This window comes from Grosmannia clavigera (genome assembly GCF_000143105.1).
Source record: "Grosmannia clavigera kw1407 unplaced genomic scaffold GCSC_140, whole genome shotgun sequence".
NCBI lineage: Eukaryota > Fungi > Ascomycota > Sordariomycetes > Ophiostomatales > Ophiostomataceae > Leptographium > Leptographium clavigerum.
The window spans coordinates 429,105-452,039 of NW_014040801.1; the positions used below are offsets into that span (position 1 = coordinate 429,105).

A 22,935-nucleotide genomic window follows, 5' to 3' on the forward strand; every position below is an offset into this window, starting at 1 on the left:
AGATGGATGAATAGAAATGTGGCTGGAAACAGGCAGCCAACAGCAGGGCTTGCGAACAGTGTTGTACACCCGATCTGGTGGAGGTTGATCGGCGAATGGTTGAGGGCCTCGAGGCAACAGGTCGGCACGTAGGGCACAGAGAGGTGGAATGTGCGTTGCTTGACGATGTATCAGGAGCTCGAAGCATCTTGCGACAATGGAGATTGCGAGGCCGGTTTTCGGAACAGCTGATTGCTATGGCCACAGGCCATGATCTTATAGCTGATCGTGTTGTTCGTAGCTGATCTATCGGGTCTTCGGCGGCGGCGGCTTCGGCACGCCAGTTGTGTCATAGGCGCCACGGCCCATGTTGAGGGGGTCCTGCACATCTGTTTGGGCCATTGTGGATCTTGAGCTTTGGATGTGGGCTGTGAGTGGTGTGATCGCAAAAAGGCTTTGCGAGTTGAGGACTTGAGTTTGAAGGCCTTGTCTGCGTCAGTTAGGTGCTCTCGGGGGAACGATGGGCTTCCACATGGACGACTTCGCAACGTGCAAGCAGGCCGAGACCAGAAGCATGAGGAATGCGCCAGAAGAGCTGGAGGAAGCGGGTGTGCTTACCAAGTGGGTTGGAAGGTCGTATGCAGGTAGCCTTGGGCTAGATTGGCAGATGGCAAGCAGTGAGAGACGGAGCTGAAAAGACAGTGTCTTGAAGTCGGGGGTGATTGGCGAAGTAGAGAAGTGTTGATGTGGGTGAGGCGAGGTGAGATATAAGTATTAGAAGAGAGACAGAAGGTGGTATTAAGAAGGAACTGAAGGGATGAGAATGAACGGCAGGCTAAGGAGAGTCATGAAGCTGGGGGTGGCCAGTCTTTTGTGCGTTTTCGAGATGAGGCGCAGGGGGGGGATGGGAGGAAAAATAAAATAGGGAGACAGCGAGGCGTAACTTCACGAAACAAGCGCAAATCAAATCAGAAAACCAAAAAAGAAGAATAGGGGGTGTGTGAAGTTGGCGCGCGCTGGGGTGCCAAGGGTGAGGGGGCGTGGCGTTAAAATCGTCGATTGTTTTGTTGCCTCTGGGAAATGGGAAGCTGCCAGGTACAGCAGACCGGGAGGGTAGGAGCCACCTGCAGGGCGGCTTGGGAGCGCCGGTCGTTGGCACCCGATTTTTTCTCTTGGGTAGGAGGGTCACCTGCTTGTGGATAAGATGAGAGAGGAAAGGAGCTCCCGGCAGCGAGAAGCAGCAGGGGTTGAAGAGAAGACGATGTGGCTTCTAGAAGGAGAGGCCCGGGCGAGAGAGCTATCCACTGTGAGCAGGAAACAGGGCAGGGTGAGAAGAGTGAGGAGAGCACTCCTTCCGGATGGTCTGTCGATGGGGAATGCCAAAGGGAAGTCCGCCGGAAAGCATGAGCCTGTCGACGTGGGAGTCGGCGCAGCGTCGGCGCACAGCGTGCAGTGCAGCACACAAACGAAAATCTCTACTTTCTTTTTTTTTGGCAATCAAATCCCAATCTCACAGCAGAGCACAGCTCTATCCTTTTTCGCATTTGATTTTTGTCTTTGCAGCGCTGGGATGTGTGTGTGGTAAGATAGGATGTTACCCAGACGCACCTTCCTCTGCTCATCCTCACGAAATACGAGTAATAAAAAGATGCTATGTACGTACCCCATACACAGTCCTGGAACTGCAGACTCTAGGCCCTTTCTCGGTAAAGCAACCCCCCCTTCCCCTTCCCCTTCCCCTTCCCTCCCTGTCGCCCACCCCGAGCCAAAGTACGGTTTAGCGGGTGGCAGCTTGTACTCCCCCTGCTGACAGGGGCCCACCTGGTTCCGTCGCTCAGGTACCGTCCCACCGAACGAAGCCGCCTCACTCGAGAAAGAGAGCTAGCAGTAGTAGGCCGTACATAGTATCGCGCGCACACGTCCGGCTTGAGTGCGACACGCAAGTACCGAGTACGAGTACTTGCATCCTGTCTGGTGACCAGTTGGTGGCCTGGCTGACGGACCAGAGTACGGACCAGGAAGGCGTCTTTTTCGCCAGCTCTTCCGCGGGGACACAAACTGGGCTCCGTTGGATACCACACCAAATCTCACGGCTCAGCCCTCTTCACGAGCCAGAAACCCGCCGAATCGTAAATTGCTCCGTACCATTTGTAGAGTCACCCGACTGGAGGGAAACAGACCCTCGTCGTACTCCGTACTCGATCCTCCTCCTGCTTGACGGGGCCCTTTCGCGGCAGACGGCTACAGCGGGTCTTTCCCCTAGCGTGCGTACTATGTACCTATTTCTGTTTTGTTCTGCCCCGTACGGATACTTTCGCACTTCTCGACAGGGGTTCGCGACTGAAAAAGACGAGAGACAGGCGAAAAAGAAAGGAAAGAGTGATCCCCATTCCCCATCCCCCCTTGGGGGCTAATTCTCAAACATACCCAAGCAGCGGATACTGGACCCGTCGACCCGTTGTCCAGACAGGTTTAATCAAGTACGAATGCAACCGCATGAACCGGCCCCAGGAGGTCAAACAGGACGACCAACACTGCCTTGCATCGCCGCCATACAACGACGAGCGGCACGCATTCTGGCCATCTTGGCGCCGGACTCGACTTTCTCCAACGAGGCAACCGGCCCGAGACATGCAAACACACTCAACCAAATGGCCCGACTTCCTTCTTCCTCTCTTGCCGGCACGTCTGGGGGACGGTGGACCAGTCCAGCTGACTGGAGGCGGCGATCCTACCCTGTTGCGATTTACGACGTACGCCCTCAAGATCGGCTCTTTTATGCCATCAAAGTATGGGGCAAAACCCAGTGGACTGTCTCTCGGATGATTGCCGCTGCAGGACGGAAACCAAGAATCACAAGAGACAGCAATAGGGGAAAAAGGAAGCACACCCCAAAGGAAAGGCGGCTGCCTCTTGCGGGTCCAAATGGGGCCGAATTGGGCCGGACAGCCGCTACTCGACTCGGAAGACGGGAGCCGTCGATTTGGACTCCGTTCCTCGACCTGTTAGTGTCTGACTCTAGGTTCGTTGGCCAGATGCCGGGTGGTTTTGTTATCCCTGGATTTTGCAGAGTACGCCCTAAGCGATAGCCCTTGTTGCTTTTTGCTTTTTATTTTTTATTTTTTTTTGGGGGGGGGAGGGTTCGTTGCTTTTTTCGCCCATCGCCATCCATCGTTCCATTGCTTTTTCTGTCTTTATTGGCGGATGTGTTTTCCGATCTTACATCTTGTGCAGGATTCGATGCGACCAGCCCAAACTTTTCTCCCGCAGGCTTATCATGGCGCTTGTGCGCACCACGCACATTGGCCCGAGTAACACGCCGGAAGGAGGTGCCATGCCGTCTGAGCTGATGCGGCAGGGGCGATGCAGCTCGTGCAAACACGTATGTCGAGGCTGTCTGCGCTGGAGTCGCCGCTGCGTAGTATTGCTGCACTTCTGACAGCCTGCTGCCTGCTGCCGTTCGCACCTCTCTGACCGCTCGAGCTGCTGGGCAACGTTTCAACCGGGGAACCGCAGCTCTTCCTATTTTACATATGATTTGCAATGGGAACACGGCATCCTTCCCGTGCTCCACTTGCGTATTTTGTCTTGTAAGATGCATCTCAGACATTGCAGCCATTCCAACCCCGATTTCAAGCCAGCTGAAAATGGAACATACATGATAGTCAAACGCCGTGTATGTATGTTACTAGCGTTCTGTGCGAGTACGTTCGCTGTACTCCGCAAAGGCTGCTAGTATATGTGCGCGTATCTTACTACATAGTATGTAGACTGCCGTCTGCATGGAGCTTGGGCCACCGGCTCTTCTCGTAGGGAGAGGCAAGCATCAGCCGCCCTCTTGCTGTTGCTCTACATTTGTTCTCGTTTTCTGCGCTGTGATCAAGTTCGTGTGCTAGACTGGTCGGAGCAGACGGCAACCTCTTCAGCTCGCTCATCCCAGGTCGCTGGTTCTGCACGAAGCGATTTCCATGGTAGAAAGCATTGCCTCTTGCTTTTTTGCTTGTCCTCAGCCCCTCTTCATTTTCCTCTCTGCCGCCCCCTTGCCTCTCCCCCCTTCACCCCATTGCCCCTCGTTCGAACAATCATGTCGCAAAGAGCCCCCCACGCTAAGCAGCATGGATTCTCTCGTTGCCCTTCGTTTGGCACAGAAATCAGGGTGGTGCTATCCAATTAGCGTGCAGGCGAAACCAAGCCGGGTTGGGGTCCGCCCGCGCGGTCGGGGCTGCTGGGATGAACTGGACGTGACAGCAGCAAGTGGGCACACGTCGAAGAATGAGCATCTCCGAAATATGGATGGCCAGTCACCAAGAGCTAGCCTGGTCGAGATGGCGTGGGGTGGACTGGTCTTTGCTGAGCACATGACAGATATCGTATAAGAAGATCACAAAGACGCAATTACTAGTCGGGCCACTCTTCTCGTAATCGCTCTAAATACGGTGGCTAAAAGAAGAGCAAGAGCAATCGATGCCGAAAGGTGTTGCACTTGTACGCACGAGATGCGTGCGTCACGAGAGTCATGCCTGCAAGGGCAAGCTGCCAGAGCTGCCTGCAGTGCTGGGGGAAAGGGCGCCCCTGACCGTGCCTGACCGTGCCTGCTCTGTGTGAGATATGATACTATGCGCATGGTATCTTGGCTTGCCACAAGGGACAAATACCCAGTACCGTGTAGGAAAGAGCGTCGGGTTTGCGTTGCTTCTCCGCAAACCCGCAGAAGACGCATGTTTCATATCAGGGGCCGAAAGAGGCAAGAGGTGCACGCACCGAGTAGGAAGGAGGGTCCCTCTGTGCCTTCGTATCGTCTCCGCCGTTCGTCTAAGGAACTCCATGATTCTCGCCACCGGTGGGAAGCAGACAAGGTTGACAAGCGAGTGTCCGGTACCCGCCGTAGCGGTAATCCCCGACCGTTGGGTCTGTACTCCGTATCTTGAGATATCTTGCGGGCTGAGCAGTCTCCCTCCCCCTTTCTCTGGCGTTACCGCAGCAGAGAGGCTGATAAGCTGAGGAGCACGGCCGTCTTACCGCACACCTGTGATACTACTCCGTATGCACCGGGCTCTATTGCTTATTTCTTATTTCTTGTACCGTTCTTCCGTTCTTCCGTTCTTCTGTCCTTTCACCCTTCCGTCCCTCCATCCCTCCGTCCTTCCGTTCTTTCCAAGTCCGTGCAGGTGTCCGGTTTCAGCTGCTCGCTGGCAACGAGCACTCGTTTGCCATCAGAGCAGTCCGGCCTGAGCAGGGACCCCTGGCCAAAGCAATCAAACCCCGGAAGACAAAGCCCAAACCCGGCTTCTTTTTTTATCTTGCTGTCTAATCCCACTTTCTAGGCATCTCACAGAACACTCGTACATACAGAGTACCCCGTATATCGTTAGGCGGCCCGTTTTTGGGGGTCCTAATTTACCATTAATTTAAGCAGGGCCTGCAGTGGAAAATTTCTAGAAGGTCCTTCCCCTTTTTCGTCTTCCAAACGCGAGACGAGGTCCGAGTGTCCATGTCGCTTTGGTAACAGACGGCGGACGAATGGGAACGGTCTCCGTAATTGCTGCTGCCTGGACGGAGCCGTTTAAGCTTGCAATCGTTTGCGTGTTATTTCTATTGAGATGTGCCAAATCGCGACAAGAGTGGGCTAATTATTAATAGCCTTTTTGCTCTCCTGCCCTGTCATCCCTGCCATCAGACCAGCGGCCCGAATAAAAAGGGCAACGGCCCATGCTACGCTGCAGAGCAATGCAACGCACCAGGTGACAACGAACCATTGTCCAGAGCATGTTGGACGACCGTGGTTGCCTGTATCTTACTGTACGATAAGCTCCTGCAATGTCCAAAACAGCGAAATTGTTTTCTGTGCGATGCCTCCAAGTTCTGTGCATTCGGCGAGCTGATCGGCGAGCAGCCAGAGTAGCACGCACCGCCACAGCTGCTGTTCACCTCCAGCAAAGCTTACAGGCTTGTCCCATCGTGAGACGAGTAACACGCAGGAAGCACTCTCCGACTCTATAAAAAACAATCCATCCGGACTGCTCCGTACTCCGTATAGACGGTGTGTTAGAGGTGAGAGCGGGCCAATGGGACGGCCTGCATCCGGCTCCGGCTGCAGGGGAAAGCATGTGTCCATCAGCCAGATGTGCCAAGTCTGGTTGTGCCTCCCTACCAGGAGGCATCCTCAGGCTGTATCCATATGCAGGTATCCACCCTGACTTTGACACACGTTCGGGCAAACTGGCTGCGCCCACTGCTTGACTCGCTATCCCGCTCTCAACTTGACAGCCTCGTCGTCTGCTGGTCCAGGCCACAGACCAGGCCGCAGACCTGGCCGCAGCGGCTCGCATCGCTGCCCGAGACATTGTCTCACTCGTCTAATCGTACGTCTCGAGTGCATACGCCCTGTATGGCTCCGGTACGAGGCAACAGAGCAAACACGACAAACACGACAAGCAGAACGGCAGCAGACAAGGGGTGTGCATAGAACAGACGACCTTCCTTGCCGGTGGAACCCAGGCAGACAGCCTGGCACCAAATCCAGACCTCCACGTCGTATCGCTGCGGACGTCTGACAAGTTTCGGTGCCATGTTCAATCGCTGTATACTCCGTACCTTGCTGGAGTCGCCCTACACTTAGCAGCCGGACGCGCTATAGCCGACATCTGGCTTAGTGGGCTCGGCACTACAGCGCGGGTGAATTACAGGGACTTTAGGGACTTGCGGGCCTAACCGCATCATGCTCGATCACCTGATTGTTCTGCTGGACACCGGCATTTATCTCACACCCACAGCAAGGTCGTAAGATGCTTGTGATAAGACCAGCGACAGCAATGCACCTGGTGAGCTGTTTCGGCCCGCGTATCACTCGTACTCGTGGGAACAAGAAATTAGCCATTTGCTTTTCTCTGCTCTTATTTAAAAACGACCAGTTCGAATAAGACCACAGCACCACGGCCCTTGCAACGCCATTGCCTGAAACAGGGAGCATAGTTCGAGACTGTTCGGATTGTGAACGATTCGTGACCGTGTGTTGCTCTTTTTACCTTGCAGCACCATTACACCGAACTTTCGGCGTCGTCATCTACCCGCTTTGGCCAGAAAAGGACCGATCTGCTTGCATCTTCCGTCAAGCTCGTTGGCTCAACTGTCACGAGGTTTTCGGTTGGTGATACCTCCCCTTTCCGCAATGATGACCGGTTTTCTGGCCTTCCCATGCGTCTCTCACCGTCTTCATTCTACGACGTAGATTGTTTTTTACGGTCATAAGATTAGGTTACTCGTATGCTATTTCCCCATCTATGCGAGAATGGCCGCATCGCACACGCTACGACTGGACGACAACAGTATCCATGGGCAGCTGCCTCCGGACGTCCATGCTCGTTGCCGATCCATGCTACTCTGTACAAGAGACGTGTACGAGAACGGCGGGTCCGTGTGAGCCAGGCTCCTGATCCTTGAAGGCGGTGAAAGGCCGCGGTTAGAGCCCACCGACCTCAAGGCTGGCCCTCTCCTTCCGAGCACACGATACTCGCAGGAAGCCCAATTCCGCATCGTGCCCGACGCCCTCGTATACGCACGCATCGTCGCCGACGGGGCTGGTGCTTGTGCTCGCAGCCGCACTCACTGTGTATCGAAGGGCGAGCTTTCGTTTCCGGTACGGAGAGGCCGCTCTCTACAGAGCACGGAGTACGAGGACACACTGGCCCGGGCAGAGCAGCTTCACTCCGTTGTATCCAATCGGTCGGGACAGCCACGCCTTGGATCCACCCGACAAGGCCCCAGGAGGAGAAAATAAGGGGACGGATTGCTCTTGGCCGGGAACGTTTGGGTGGAACCCTGCCCCTTTTTTCTGGGACCTTGTCGCCAGAACAGCTGCCAGGATGCACGCATGTAAGATACGATACTCGTACTCCGTACATAGTAGGCTACAACGGCACGAGACAGACGTTGCTGGAAGAGTACGGGCAAGCAGGTATCTTACTATGTGCAAACAACCGCCGTACCACAGCGTATGTAGGGGTGCTCGCTTGCTTTCCGACGTCTTCATTCGCAGATCTCCTCCCCCTTCATCTGGACGCTAGCAAGGTTGCAGACTCCATCCAAAGGAGGACATGGCACGCTGCAAGCCCCAGAGGAGGCGACCGTTGCTGCCGGCAGCGATCCGGCTGTCCCGTCCACCTGTCCCTAGCCTCACGGAAGGCAAGAATTGCCAGTAGCGTTCATCGTACTTTGTACGAGCATGCAGCAGTTTCATCGGCGATCAAATATACCGGCTGTTTGATCCCTGGTGCGGAGTACTCGTACACAGTACGGAGTACTTACGATACATACATAGTAACGGACCAGGGCTCGGAAAGCGTTCCGCTTCCTGCAGCTCCACCCTGCCTTCTCGTGGCTCTGTTCTCGGCTTGGGTGACATGGCGCCTACCAAACGACTCGCTCACTAATTTCAATAGTAAATCCCTTTTCTGTTTGGAAACGACGCTGAAAGACACCTGGACGTCGTATTATTTACCGAGGGACAAAATGCCCCTCTCTTCTTTCGCTGTCCTGCACCTTCTGGCCGGTACGCCATGCCGGAAACAGCTCGCAGGCTTCACGGATAGAAAGCCGTTTATGCTAATTCCAGTTTTCTTAGTGTCTGTTTCCACCGAGTCGCTCCTTGCTCACACCCCTCCCCCTCACCCTTTTCTGGACACATGCCAGTAATTACGTACTCGTACTCAGTATCGTACTAGCATTACTGCTCTCAAGGCTCCCTGTCCTCTTCTGCTGTCCATGCGACGGATTCTTCATATTTAGGGGCTCTTTGGCCATATGACCGCCATAGCTGTTTTTTATTTGTAGCTTGCAATTTCATGTTGAGGACCCTGTGCTCCATAACGTTCTACTAATTGTCCACCCATTCGAATTGTTCTACGGTCGTTCCGGTCCCGCTCCCCATGGGCATCGAAGTGAGCTGTCACTTTGCTACTTTAGCTTCCCGCTTTCGCTTCGCCTTACCGCCAGAACGCGACGGAGTACTCCGTACGATATATGCCAGGTGTCAAAACAGCAGTCCCCGGAAAGGCGGCGGAGTATGCTCTCGTAGTATGATCATGTAATGAACATGGCAATACAAATCAAATCATGAAGATGCTGCCTGTATGTCTCCTGCCACCCTTTCTATTGTGGACTGTGGCTCGACCAGGACATGGACCTCGGCCTGGGCCTTGGCTTGCAAGGTATACCCCGGCAGATAGAGGGCGCATAAACCATCCCACGAAGCACTCCGGAGATGTCGGACACGCTTCAAGCCAGATACTACATTGGCTTTGTGACTGTTTGAAGAATCCCCATCGCAACAATGTGTCCATACGTGTCGGTATATGCAGGCGTACGCGTCCATGTTCGAGTACGGGTCGACTGAATGCGTGTACGGACAGCTTCACGGCAGATTCCTCGTCGGATGCTATGCACATCGCCACCACTGCAGCTTCGCTGGACACGTACGAGTATTTGCAAAATTGCCCTCGCCACATCTCGCGAGACGACGGCTACAGTGTGAAGTCACAGCGCACGCAGACGATTCTGAGCTGTCTGGCTTGGAGTTTCGGGTGGTTTGATGTGCAGCTGGCATTCTGCCTGTAGAGAGATCTGGGCCAGATGCATCGTAGGTGGCTGTGTTATGGACGTAACTATCAGCACTCGTAGTGTCGGTAAATGTAGCTGGACGGTGCAGTTGTTTCCATGGTACTGTTGTCACCGGAGACCTCTTTTGTCAAAGAAAGGTAGCAGATCGTGGGCAGATATGATCTAGAAAATACGCTTCTTTGGATGATCTACCGTAGCTGTAACGTTGATTACCAATCTTTTTCAGAGACATCTTGTGATCCGGAGCCAACAAAGACTGAAAAGGCCTTACTCGCATACGCGATGGAAGACGGTTTAGTGCCATATAACATAACATAGATTTTCTTCTCCTGTCTTCTTTAGACTTTTGAGCATCCATTCCCAGTCTGCGGAATATTGTAAGACTGGGCACGTGGATGTCCGGTGATTTAATAGTCTCCGCTACCAGTCTCGCATCTTTGGATAGTGACTCAGATGGCCGAAGCCGAAGCCGAAGCCTATTTGATACAAATATGTGATCCAAGTGCAACCTTTGTTCAGCCATGAGAGGGGCTAGAGGGTATGCTTTTGTCTTATAGCAGACACAGCAGTCATTTGTGTGCCGTCTTTCAGTTATACTACTCGAACTCATAAATCGTCAGTTCTCACAAAACTTTTATTTTCAGGAGCACACCTTGATATCCTATCCCCCAAAAGCTTATGTTCCCCGACAAGAAAACAATTGTGTGCTTCACAACAATTGTTCCAGCTCAATTGGTGTTGTGTATTAGATCTGCCTTTACGTATGTGTGAAATACAATACATAATATGCTGTTTTAGTTGGCAAATATTATCCCATAGATAAACTTAGTTTTTCTTTAAAGGCAACAAGTCATGCAAACACTATCTATATAAGACTAAAAGATTATAATATATTAAACTCCCCAGCTTATGACTGGAAGAGCTAAACTAATTATTTTTGTCTAGACAAAGATAGTCCAATCTTTAATACGAGTAGATTCTCATACCATGCTGGAGCGACAATTCAGCTCGATTCTTTACAATAAGATTTTCAACATATTTTGTTACTGTCTTAAAAGTGAACATTTCAATGACATCGCCCTTTTTACATCAGCAACAAATCTAGCAAGCATAACACTACGGCATTCCACAATGAGGCAGTAGCAATTGACAACATCTCAGGGAAAAGTGTAAGCCTAAAAAGAGGCCCTAACAGTTTCGAAATTCCTATGATGTAGGTAGAGCTGATCCAGCGGACTGGCAGACGGCCTTTGTGGTGAAATGGCTGGAAATCGGGATAATTATAGTGGGGCGCTCTGCGGCCAGCTGTCAGGCACCTTTGCCAAAGTGGGCGATCTTCCCCGCCAGAATCCAAAGCCACACGTATCGGCAACAACTCTACACGGCAACGTCGGCCATCAGCACACGCACACCATCCCGAGCAAGTCCCGTCTGCAGATTGCCCGCCATGTCTATCATCCAGCAGGTGTCGGATTCGTCGTTCAGCGATGCCTGGCGCACGATCAACATCGATGCCCTCGAGGAGGACAGCCCATACAACTTTGACACGTCCATCATGCGGCCGCCCGTGGCCGAGATCAGCGAGGCCGAGGTGCGTCAGCTGTCCAGCCAGGTGCGACAGCTGCTGCGTGCGGGCGACAACGACGGCGCCCTGCGCGGCTGTTTGGAGATGCCGGTCTATGCCGGCTCCGACGCGGCCAAGGAGGCGGCGATGCAGACGGTTGTCGAGGTGCTGCAGTCGATCAAGGCGAGCGAGATGAACCCGCTGTTGTCGCGGCTGTACGCGTCGGAGAACGGCAGCGAGCTGCTGGATGTGCTGATGAAGTACCTGTGCGTGTGTCTTTTTGGATGCCATTGGTGGGAGCCGGTGTGTATGGCACGGCCATTGCTGACCCCTTTACCCTACAGATACAAGGGCATGGCCTCTTCGGCGGCACCGGCTAGCAGCGGACCGCGCACTCCGACTCGCGGTATCACGCCGCAGCAGACGGGCTTCAGCCAGATGAGCGGACGACCGGGTGGTATGAACGATAACTCGGCCGGTGGCATGAGCGTGTTGCTCAGCTGGCACGAAAAGGTGGTGGAGGTGGCCGGGGTCGGAAGCATACAGCGCACGATGACCGACTGGCGGAGGGTGTGAAGAGACTACAGAGGATACGCGGATATTACAAAAAGCCACAGAGGGGAGAGGAGAAGCATTGCCGCCTTTTTGCTGTTATCTAGGAGAGGGGAGGAGGGGACGGTACTTTTGGCGCCGGGTTGCACTTGTTTCCAGGAGGTTAGCTATAGACAGGAGACGGATCCGCTGCTGCCTTGTATCTGCTGCGTTAATTTATCTGTGTCCCAATCTCTACACAGGCCGAGAAGGGCGATATATACGTATGGTTCGTTATATTCATTTTCATTTTCATTTTATTTCTTTATTATGTTGTTTCACCTTGACTATTTCTGCTCGAGAATGTCCTTGAGGTTGACCTGACCGCTGCCGCGAGCCAGCGGCTTCGGCTGGTTGTCAGACGGGTGCCAGCCGATCATGTAGATGATGCGAAAGGTGGCCGGGATAGAGCCATCAGGGTTGCCGTGCAGGGCGCGGTAGATGGCGTCACCGGCGAGCAGGACGTCGCGGCCGATGGGGCCCATCTCGCGACCGAGGATGGCGCTGCTCTCGCCCATAGCCTGCAGGTCGGCCATGAGGGCAAAGCTGTCGGGGTAGTCGACCACGATGTCCTCGACGTCGACTGTGAGCATGTTGAAGCCGGCGCGCTGCATGAGTCCGCCGACATCGCGCACGTCGGCCAGCGGCGACACGTGTGGCGACAGTCCGCCGCGGCGTTCCTGCTCGGCCAGCTGCAGCGACGTGCGCAGCTCAAAGAGCGAGTCGCCGCCGAGCATCGCGCCCAGAAACGGGCAGTCCGGCCGGAGCAGCCGGTTGATCTGCGTCAGAGCCCCCGGCAGGTCGTTGATCCAGTGCAAGCTCAGGCTGCTGAGCACGAGATCGTACGATCCCGGCACGAACGGAGCCGTGGCCGCGTTCTCGGCGCCCGGAATGCCCGAAGTGTCCGAGACGCTGATGTTGGCCCCGGCCGCCTCCTCCTCCTCGACGCTCATCACGTGACGCGACATCGACAGCGCCTTGTTAAACGGCAGCTCGACGTCGCGGAATAGCAGCGTTGGCGACGACTCGGCCGCCGTCAGATGGCCAATGTGCGTCGCCAGCGCCGGCGATGTCGGCTGTGCCGGGTCCGGATCGGGGTTCGGTCGCACCAGCGCCCGCGCAATGTTGCACGAGTTGGCCCCAAAGTCGAGGGCGCGGGGAAAGGTTCGCTTGATATCCAGAAGCCTCTCACACAGCCGGAAGGCCACCTCGTCCTTGAGGTAGTCGGTCTGTCGGCTCGTCTCGACGTCGGCGGCTGCTCGCTCCTTCTGGAGCCACTTGGCCCGCCGGCTAAAGACCTCAAATACGGGCTTCCCCCCTGCCTGTGATGCATAGCCACGACGTGCGCGCCGGCCTGTAGCTGCTGCCGGAAGCACGTCCCAATGGGTGGACAAACGGGCGCTGGTGGGTGTCATGCATGCTGGCCGGACTGGCCGTGTCCAAACCGTCGTGGCTGCATGGCGCAGAAGACGGAGCGTCCACATTCTAGGTGCGTTCTCCTCGTCCTGGAAAGAGAGGCGGGTCCCTATTCCATGACTGCTGTTGAAGCTGGTCGACAACAAGAGAGAGGATTGGAAAAGAATTGTCAGCCACACGCAGCACAGCCACACGACAGGGTGATTAGGGGCCACACCACCTAAAGGGTGAAAAGGAGGCGGCGCTAACGCCAAAAGAAGAAAGAAAAAAACGTGCAGCCAGCAGGACGGCAAGTCGCGGGGATCAGACCTCTGTTCAGGCGGCGAGAGACGCACTGCAGCTGTTTAGTTTAGTGCGTCGCTATTTACCGTCTCCTCGTCTGCTCTCTTCCTTACCGCCACCACCACACTGTGATTTTGCGACGGCAGAAAGCCACGCTGCCTGTTCGTGTCCAATCTGGCATTCTTTCCGACGACTTGTTCAAGCAATCGATCCGCTGGCCGTTTCTCCGCCCTGCTCATCTCCGATTTCTCGTCCCGACCGCTTTCTTTCGGAGCTCGACCTCCGCTCTTTCCGGCCGAACTTGGATGCTTGTGCGAGGCATCAACGGCTCCCACATGGAGTGATACGATCTCGGCAGACGTATCTGACCATTAAACCTTTCCCACACACACGCATACACTACCACCACCGCTGCAGCCATGTCGTCCTCGGCCGGCGGCTTCCTGGGCCGGTCGAGCACCAGCAACTCCAACATGCGCGGCCTGGTGCAGTTCATTGCCGACCTGCGGAATGCCCGGGCCCGCGAGCTGGAGGAGAAGCGCATCAACAAGGAGCTGGCCAACATCCGGCAGAAGTTCAAAGGTGGGCAACACTGTCTTACACTGCGTCTCTTTGGGAGCCGGATCTAACCGTGATTTCGCGTGCAGATGGCAATCTCAACGGATACCACAAGAAGAAATACGTGTGCAAGGTGAGGCGATCGGGCGGCCAGGATGGAAGGATTGAGAGCCACCAGTTTGCTGACACTGCGGGCGACAGCTTCTCTACATTTACATACTTGGCTGGAACGTCGACTTTGGCCACCTCGAGGCCGTCAATCTGATCTCGGCCAACAAGTATTCGGAAAAGCAGATTGGCTACCTGGCCATGACGCTCTTCCTGCACGAGAAGCACGAGCTGCTCCACCTGGTGGTCAACAGCATACGCAAAGATTTGCTCGACCACAACGAGCTGTTCAACTGCCTGGCCCTGCATGCCATTGCCAACATTGGCAGCCGTGAGATGGGCGAGGCCCTGAGCGGGGAGGTGCACCGGCTTCTGATCTCGCCGTGAGTTTTTTTTTTCTTTTCTTGGGTTTTTGTTGCCTTTTCCTCTGTATATTTTACCTTTCGTATTGACCGACATGCCCAGAACGTCCAAATCGTTTGTCAAGAAAAAGGCAGCACTCACTCTGCTGCGGCTGTACCGCAAGTTTCCCGACGTGATGCAGCCGCAATGGACGGAACGAATCATCTCGTTGCTGGACGACGTGGACCTCGGGGTGGCGCTGTCGGTGACGTCGCTGGTGATGGCGCTGGCGCAGGACAACCAGGAGCAGTACAAGGGGGCGTACGTCAAGGGGGCCGCGCGACTGAAGCGGATCGTAGTGGACGGCGAGTACACGGTGGACTACCTTTACTACAAGGTGCCGTGCCCGTGGATCCAGATCAAGTTGCTGCGGCTGCTGCAGTACTTCCCGCCGTCGGAGGACAGCCACGTGCGAGAGATGATCCGGGAGTCGCTGCAGAAGATCCTCAATCAGGCGATGGAGACGAACAAGAACGTGCAGCAGAACAACGCACAGAACGCGGTTCTGTTCGAGGCGATCAACCTGATCATCCACCTGGACACGGAGCAGGCGCTGATGCAGCAGATCTCGACGCGGCTAGGCAAGTTCATCCAGTCACGCGAGACGAACGTGCGGTACCTCGGACTGGAGGCGATGACGCACCTGGCGGCGCGGACAGACACGCTGGACCCGATCAAGCAGCACCAGGACATCATCGTGGGCTCGCTGCGGGACCGAGACATCAGCGTGCGGCGCAAGGGCCTAGACCTGCTGTACAGCATGTGCGACGGGACAAACGCACAGCAGATCGTGGGCGAGCTGCTGCACTACCTGCAGAACGCGGACTTTGCGATCCGCGAGGAGATGGTGCTGAAGATTGCGATCCTGACGGAGAAGTACGCGGCCGACGTGCAGTGGTACGTGGACATTACGCTGCGGCTGATCGCGATGGCAGGCGACCATGTGAGCGACGAGGTGTGGCAGCGGGTGACGCAGATTGTGACGAACAACGAGGAGCTGCAGGTGTACGCAGCCAAGAACAGCCTGATGTACGTGAAGCAGGACCACTGCCACGAGACGCTGGTGCGTATTGGGGCGTACATCCTGGGGGAGTTTGGGCACCTGATCGCGGAGGAGCGAGGGTGTAGTCCGATCGAGCAGTTCCTGGCGCTGCACGGCAAAGTGCCGGCATGTTCGGCGGGCACGCGGGCGATGATCTTGTCGTGCTTTGTCAAGTTTGTGAACCTGTTTCCGGAGATCAAGCCGCAGCTGGTGCAGGTGTTTGAGGTGTTCAGCCACGCGCTGGACTCGGAGCTGCAGCAGCGGGCGTGCGAGTACCTGGCACTGGTCAACCGGCAGACAGACGATCTGCTGCGGACGGTGCTGGACGAGATGCCACCGTTCCCAGAGCGGCAGTCGGCGCTGCTGTCGCGGCTGCACCAGAAGCACGCGAACACGAGCGACAAGCGGACATGGGTGTTGGGCGGTAAGGACGCCAACACGGACTCTACCGAGCTGGGCATGGTCAAGAACCCGGGTCTGAAGCGGGCCTTTAGCGTGAACGAGCAGGGCGGAAACGGGGGCAGCTTGAGCAGCAATGGGACGGGCAACGGGACCAGCAACGGAAACGCGACAGCGAGCAGCGGAAACGGAGCTGGAAGCGGCAACAGCAACGGCAACAGCACGCAGCAACAGCAGCACAAGGCAGCTCACGACCTGATGGGCATCGACATGCAGGCGATGCCAATAACAGCGGCCAAGGTGCCGAACCTGGCGAGTGCGGCACACCTGTCGCCGGGCTGGGAGCGAGGCTACAACCGGCTGCTGCTGCGAGCAGACGGCATCCTGTTTGAAGACGGCCAGCTGCAGGTGGGCGTGCGGTCGGAGTACCGGGGCCAGATGGCGTGTCTGATCCTGTACTTCAGCAACAAGACGCCGGCGACGGTGACGTCTTTCACGACGACGCTGGACCTGGACGCGAGCGAGAAGGGGCGGCTGACGTGGGATGTCAAGACGATGGCAGACGCCAGCATCGGATCCTCGGCGCAGACGCAACAGGTCGTCATGTTTGAGGCGCGACGAGTGTTTGAGAAGAGTCCGACGATCCGGATCAGCTACCTGGCCGGCGCGCTGCAGGCGATCACGCTGAAGCTGCCACTGACGGCGCACAAGTTCATGGACCCGACGCAACTGACCGGCGACGACTTCTTCAAGCGGTGGAAGCAGATCGGCGGCGCGCCTCGGGAGGCCCAGCAGATCTTTGGGCTGGAGGGTGGTGGTGGCGGCGGCCAGCGCGAGCTGACCGCGTCCTTTATCCGAAAGACGCTCGAGGGCTTCCGCTGGGGACTGCTGGACAATGTCGACCCGAACCAGAAGAACTTTGTGGGCGCCAGCGTGGTGCACACATCCGAAGGCGGCAAGTTTGGTTGTCTGATGCGGCTGGAGCCAAACTACACGACGCAGGTGGGTTTTTTTTTGGATTTTCTCTTTCTTTTCGTCTTTTTTTCCTTTTATTCCGACCGTTCTGACAAGCAGATGATCCGCTTCACCATCCGGGCCACCGACGAGTCTGTGCCACCGGTGATGCTCAAGCTGATGCAGAGCCGGCTGGCCCAAGGTGTATCGCCCTATACAGAGTCGGCACGCCAGCCGACCCAGCGAGACATCTCCGACATGTTTGGCAACGTCCTGGTGTCGCCCGACGACAGCCGCTAGGAAGCGGCCGCAGGGTGGCAGCAGGCGGAGGTGCAGGATGCAGTGGTAGTGGTGGCGATCGGAAATGGACAACCAGATGATGCAGACGGCAGGAATAGCCCACAGCCACAGTCACAGCCACAGTCACAGCCACAGCAGCCGTCCAGTCCGAGCTGCTTCTTGTAGCCGCATGCTTTATTTACACCTAGTTCACGTCTTTACATGTTTCCTAAGTCTGCCTTTATGTTTCTTTTTCGGCACCTTGGCACTTTGTCCCGTCCATCTATCTGGTCGGCATCGTTTGGGTTTCTCTTTTTGATATCGCATCATTGCCGGGGCTTTATCTGGTCATTTTAGCCTTTGTTACCACCCCGTTGGGAGAAGTATGCACGTTTCAGGCGTCTGCTGTTTTGAATGTCTGTCGTAGGATGTCTGTGCGTTGCTCCGATCCGCCTACACTGTCAGCTTTGCCTCTGCCTTGGGCGGCCGCAGTCCGAAGATGGTGCTGCCGACACGAACTTCGCCGCTGCCGGACGTGATGGCGCCGACAAAGTCGTCGCTCATGCCCATGCTGAGCTCGAGCGGTCCGGCCGCTGGCTGGTCCGTCGTGGACGTGGACATTGGCAGGGCCGCCTGCACGAGGTCGCGCTGTTCCCGGAGCGCGACAAAGTCGGGGTTCTCGATGCCGGCAGCGGCCGCGTCCGCGTCGGTGGCTCGACTGCGCGCGATGGCGCCGATCGTCATGAGGCCGAGCAGCCGCAGGTGCGGGCACTCGTCGACGATGGTGCGGCACAGCGCCACGGTGTCGTCGCCGGGCGCACAGCCCGACTTGCTCTCCTCGCCGGACGTGTTCACCTGGACGTGCACGTGGATGGGCGGCAGGACAGACGATGACGACGATGATGACAATGTCTGCTGCTCCCGGACAAAGGCGGCTCGAGCGGCTTCCAGCAGCTTGGCCTTCTTGGCCGAGTCGATGCTGGAGACGCACCACAAATTGGGGATGCGGGCGAGGCCCTTGCAGTGGCCTATCTCATGTCAGCATGAGAGGATGGGAAGAACAGAGGATGAGATGCTAAAAAGTAAAGAAGCGGAAGAAAAGAAAAGATCTCAATCTCACCCGACTGCAAGCCACCGATAAAGTGCCATTGGATGCTACGTGGCAGCAGTACCGCCTTGTCGCGCAGCTCCTGCGCATAGTTCTCGCCAAAATGCACCTGTTTGGCCGGGCCCTCGTGCAGGGCCACGATGTCGTTGGCCGGCTTGAGTTTGCTGACGGCGACGAGCCGGACGGGACTGAGACGTGAGCAAGCGAGCCGAGACTTGGACAGAGCGAGCGAGCTGAGAAGACGAGGGAAAGGAACTTACCGGCCCGCGGCTGCTGCAGCTATCCGCTCCTGCACGGCCTGGATGTTGGCGGCCAGGACGGCAGCTCGTGCAGGATCGACTCTCATGGCGGCGGCGTCGTCTTGGACACCCATCTCCAGTCTCTGGCTGGCGTGACGTTCTCTTTGCGGACGTTTGTCTGGCTTCTGGGTGATTTTCGCGTCAAGGCCTCGTCTCTTTCCTCATCTGCACACGAGCTGCTCCAAAAATATCGACATGTTGCTAAAGCAAAGACCATACAGTGCGTATACAGTGCATCTATACATATACACGGCTATCGTAGACACCAGCAAAGCTGCAGAGCCACATACTTCGTCTCTATTTCTCTACCCGAATGGGGCTGCCAGAACAGGCCGTGTCGCCAACGTTCCTATATGTACACAAAACTGCAAGACATGCTGAAGAGGACGCGAAGAGACCGTCTCAAAAAGAAGAAATGCAGAAACACACGGATAGTCAGCACACACATACCGCCACAAAAACTCCGCCATGCAAACCCATCCCATGGATGTCTTTTTTCAACTGCAGCATTGTCTGAGGAAAGCGACATTCGTATTCATACACCAGCAACTCCTTGGACCCGGCTTCCTGCCGGGCTTTTTTGGTCATTTGGCTGTGCCGGTCTTCGGCTTGTCAGCTTAGTTGTCAGCCAGCTTTGTCAGCCACGGTTGTCAGCCAGCTTGTCAGCTCGTCAGTCTGGCTTGTCAGCCTGTCAGCCAGCCGGGCAGCTCTCAAGCAGCCAGCTCTCAGCCTATCGGCTTGTCGACCTGTGGGCTAAGAGGACTCTTGGCCGGCCTGGCTGCCCGCCTTAGCGTCCGGAGTTCATCCTCGAGCTTCCGTCTCAGTGCCAGTTCGCTCTGTGATTACGTCAGCATAAACATCAAAACGCCATCCCATACAACTTCACAACACAACCACACCACAACAACTTACTCGTAGCTCCTCCTGGAATTTCTTCCGCTCTTCCTTCATCGTCGCCCGGAATTGGTCGCTCAGCAGGCTGGCTCCAGCCCGCGTGCCGCCGCCACCGCCGCCGCCATTGCTGACAACCTTGAGCCTCTCGACATCGAGCTGCTCCTTGAGCTCAGTCACCTCGACGTCCAGCTTCTCGCGCAATGCCCGCGCCTCAGCCTCGAGTGTCGCCCGTGCTGCCAACGCTTCGTCCAGCTGGCCCTCTAGGTCGACCTTTTCGCGCTCGGCTGCCACCGAGTCTCGCGTCAGGTCCTCGTACTCCTTCAACGTTCCGGCCAGCTCTTCCTTCAGGCCGGCTAGCTGCTCTTGCAGCGCCTCGTCTGCTGACGATTTGGCCAGCGCTGCCACGTCCGCCGCCCGTTGCCGCCGAGACCCATACGCCCCGTCCAGCTCTGCCTTGGCAATCGTCGCCTCCGTCTTCAGCTCCACCACCATGTCGTTGAGCCGCTCCAGCTCCTCTTCCTTGCCCTGCACCTCGCGTCTCGCCCGCTCTGCTGCCTCCTGTGCCTCCTGCAGCTGCAGCTGCAGCTGCCGTGTCGTCTCCTCAGCTTGCTGCACTGCCTTTTGCGACTGCTGCGACTGCTGGCCAAGGTCTGCCAGCTCTGTATGCTGGGCCTGCTGGGCCTGTTGGGCCGCCTGCAATGCCTGCTGTGCTTCCTGCGCCTGTTGGGCTGCCTGCTGCGATGCTAGCCGTGCTGCCTCTTGTGCTTGCTGGGCCTGCTGTTGGGCTTGCTCTGCCGCCTCTTTGGCTTCTGCTTCGGCCTTTCGTGCCGCCTGCTCTGCCCCGGCTGCCTCCTGCAGCTGTGTCGCGATCTCGGCCACGTCTGCCTGAGCTGCCGTCAATGCCTGTTGCAGCTCTGTGCCGCGAGCCTCCAGTGCTGCCACCCGGTTGTCTCGCTCGACTAGCTGCTCCTGCACACCCTCCGTCGCCGCTGATGCCTCAGTGTGCTCGAGGAGCTGCTGCTGCAACACGTTCAGGTCCGTCAGCGCCCGTGCCAGCTCGTCCTGTGCTGTCTCAGTCGCCTGCCGCGCCTCCTCGACCTGCATCTCCTTGTTGCGCAGCTCCTCATCCTTCTGTGCATCCGACTTGTTGTTGAGCTCCCGCTGCTGCTTGACCTGCCGCTTCAGCACCGACTTGTGTTCCCGCAGCTTCGTCGTTTGCTCGTGCAGCCACTGCACCTCTGCCGAAAACGCCTCCAGCGAGTACGGCTCGTCCACGCCCATCGGTGACTCGTCGCCCGATACGTCCTCGTCGCCGTCGTCTGCTACCATGCCTCGCTGCGCCTGTAACGCCTTTCGCTCTGCTCGCTGCCGCTGCAGCTCCACCAGCCCGGTCTGCATGATGTCCCAGAGTCCGCTCAGCACCGTGTTGATCCGCTCTGTCGATTCCTGCTCGGTCTGCCGAGTGACCGACGCATCTCCCGCCCGCCCCATTTCCGACTCCAGCACCGGTATAGCTCCCTGCAGCCAATTTATCTGCTCGTCGACACCCGCCTCCGCTCCTCCTTCCGAGTCTGTGCTGTAAATGGCCGGCACCGGAGCGAGGCTGCTGTCGTCATCGTCGCCGCCGCTCTTGACCGACAGCATCTGCTGAATCTGCCCGTTGATCGCGGCCATCTGCTCTTCGATCTGCTGGAACAGCGCCTCTGACTTGGTCAGTCTTGCGTTCGCTGACACCAGCCTCTCCCGTTCGCCCTCTATCGTCTGTAGAGTTTCGTCCAAGTACTGCAGCTGGTCGATCAGCCCAGCACCCGCCTTGCTGTCGCTCGCAGGCGGAGGCGTCTGGAACCCGTTGTACTTTTCCGGATCGAGCTGGATTACCACCTCGCGGAGCCGATCGTTAATGTGCCCCATCTGCTGCTCGGCGTTAGCCACCACCTGCTGCCGCTCGCTGCTCTCTGTCTGTAGTGCGTTCAGCTCCTGGCCCAGTGAGTCGTTGAACGCCTGCAGCTGCTCGCATTCCGTCTGCAGCCGCGTCGTCTCGTCACGCAGCTCCTTTGTCTCCTTGCGAACAGGCGACTTCTGCGGGATCTTGATCAGGTTTGTCGCCGACTGCTGGCTCAACTGCTGCTCCAGCCCAATCGGCAGGTACAGTCCGCGCTCGTCCAGGCCGTCTGGGATAGCATTCAAGTCCATGCTCTCCCGCCCGTTGGAATATGTGTACAGGCTCTCAGGGCTGCCCGGGATGCCGTTGATCGTGTGTGTGTTCGCCGGTGTCACCTGCCGCCTTGCTGTCGCCTTGTGCGTGAGCTGCAGGATCCCGGCCGTGTGCTGCAACAGCTGCCGCTGCGGCTCCATGATTCGTTTCTCCAGCGCGAACAGCTCTGACGCCAGCTCCTCGCATCGCCGCTCGCACGTGGCCCGTTCTGCCTCCGCCTCACGCACCGCCTCGCCCCCGCTGTCTCGGTTGCCCAGGATGCTGCGTCGCTTCCCCGGCGAGTACAGCTTAGTCATCGAGATGGCTGCATCACGGTACTTGGACTGGATCGCCAGGTTCGCCCGCGTCTGCTCGATGCGCTGTGTCAGCGACAGGACCTGCTTCTTCAGGCCGTCCACTTCCTCCTGCGACAAAATCTCCCACTCCCGGCTGTCGGCCAACGCCGTCTCCGTCAGCAGGTGCACTTGGATCGGGTCTTTCAGGTCCACTAGAGGCGAGCTCTGCGTTCGGTCGGCGTTCATCTAATACATGTCAGCAAGTGAAGAGACTGCGGCCGCAAACAAATAGCGCCGGCACCTCCTAGCCGTTCACTTACCGGGTTGTACTTTGGCCGCCGTGTCTCGAACCCATCCATGACCTCCTCTCTGTACCCGTTGACCATTGCCCGGGGACTCGGCTTGACGTCTCGAAACGGGGATAAAGGCGCGGGGTCCATGTCGTAGCTTCTCCTCGTTCCAGTTCCATTCATTGTGTGTGTCTGTGTATGCGTGTGTGTCTTTGCGTGTGTGTATGTGTGTATGTGCACATTCAGTGTCGTCGATGTTGTCTATGTCGTCGTATGTTGCTGCGTAAAGCGGATCCGAGATATCAGCTCAAGCACCTCTCGATGTCCCCCTCTTCGTCAAGGCATCATAGTCGCAAAATCGTATTCGCCAACCAGTTTTCGGCCTGTCCTTCTCGGGCTTTCTGGTTGCGTGCTGTCGCCTGATTCGCGCAAGGCGGGGGGAGACTGCGTATGGCTAGAGCTAGAGTTCAATGTTAAAGGAAAAAGCGTCGCGCCCGGAAAAGGAGAAGGCGGATCTGAGACGGTAGATCCAGGGGTGCTTGCGAGCCAATCGAAATCTGCAGCTGTGAGGAGGCAGGAGCGAATGTTAGGGAAGGAGCAAGGCTCCAACAAAAGAGGAGTCGAGTCTGGAGTGCTCGCAGAAAAGAAGGGATGGGACGCAACTA

General features: G+C 56.8%; 7 protein-coding genes across 7 annotated transcripts; 3 read left to right on the forward strand and 4 right to left on the reverse strand.

The window, feature by feature from the left end:
• Nucleotides 1–11,041: 11,041 nt before the first annotated feature.
• On the forward strand, nucleotides 11,042–11,734 carry CMQ_647 (arp2 3 complex subunit; the record flags this gene model as incomplete). Its single annotated transcript, XM_014317726.1, has 2 exons — nucleotides 11,042–11,424; nucleotides 11,503–11,734. 2 exons carry the CDS (start codon nucleotides 11,042–11,044, stop codon nucleotides 11,732–11,734), a joined length of 615 nt encoding a protein of 204 aa, XP_014173201.1.
• Nucleotides 11,272–11,700, reverse strand: CMQ_1236 (uncharacterized protein; the record flags this gene model as incomplete). Its single annotated transcript, XM_014318315.1, has 2 exons — nucleotides 11,272–11,422; nucleotides 11,507–11,700. The coding sequence occupies 2 exons, from the start codon at nucleotides 11,698–11,700 to the stop codon at nucleotides 11,272–11,274; spliced, it is 345 nt and encodes a 114-aa protein (XP_014173790.1).
• Nucleotides 11,735–12,036: 302 nt separating the features above from the next.
• CMQ_476 (methyltransferase type 11) lies at nucleotides 12,037–13,164 on the reverse strand (the record flags this gene model as incomplete). The annotated part of the gene is made up of 1 exon (XM_014317555.1): nucleotides 12,037–13,164. The coding sequence occupies one exon, from the start codon at nucleotides 13,162–13,164 to the stop codon at nucleotides 12,037–12,039; it is 1,128 nt and encodes a 375-aa protein (XP_014173030.1).
• Nucleotides 13,165–13,866: 702 nt separating this feature from the next.
• Nucleotides 13,867–17,210, forward strand: CMQ_1144 (ap-2 complex subunit alpha; the record flags this gene model as incomplete). Its single annotated transcript, XM_014318223.1, has 5 exons — nucleotides 13,867–14,029; nucleotides 14,095–14,138; nucleotides 14,207–14,496; nucleotides 14,579–16,958; nucleotides 17,031–17,210. 5 exons carry the CDS (start codon nucleotides 13,867–13,869, stop codon nucleotides 17,208–17,210), a joined length of 3,057 nt encoding a protein of 1,018 aa, XP_014173698.1.
• Nucleotides 17,211–17,642: 432 nt separating this feature from the next.
• Nucleotides 17,643–18,670, reverse strand: CMQ_1735 (alanine racemase family; the record flags this gene model as incomplete). Its single annotated transcript, XM_014318814.1, has 3 exons — nucleotides 17,643–18,217; nucleotides 18,310–18,485; nucleotides 18,558–18,670. The coding sequence occupies 3 exons, from the start codon at nucleotides 18,668–18,670 to the stop codon at nucleotides 17,643–17,645; spliced, it is 864 nt and encodes a 287-aa protein (XP_014174289.1).
• CMQ_351 (uncharacterized protein) lies at nucleotides 17,689–18,330 on the forward strand (the record flags this gene model as incomplete). The annotated part of the gene is made up of 1 exon (XM_014317430.1): nucleotides 17,689–18,330. The coding sequence occupies one exon, from the start codon at nucleotides 17,689–17,691 to the stop codon at nucleotides 18,328–18,330; it is 642 nt and encodes a 213-aa protein (XP_014172905.1).
• A 651-nt stretch (nucleotides 18,671–19,321) lies between the features above and the next one.
• Nucleotides 19,322–22,453, reverse strand: CMQ_1738 (involucrin repeat protein; the record flags this gene model as incomplete). The annotated part of the gene is made up of 3 exons (XM_014318817.1): nucleotides 19,322–19,432; nucleotides 19,509–22,226; nucleotides 22,301–22,453. The coding sequence occupies 3 exons, from the start codon at nucleotides 22,451–22,453 to the stop codon at nucleotides 19,322–19,324; spliced, it is 2,982 nt and encodes a 993-aa protein (XP_014174292.1).
• Nucleotides 22,454–22,935: the final 482 nt, after the last annotated feature.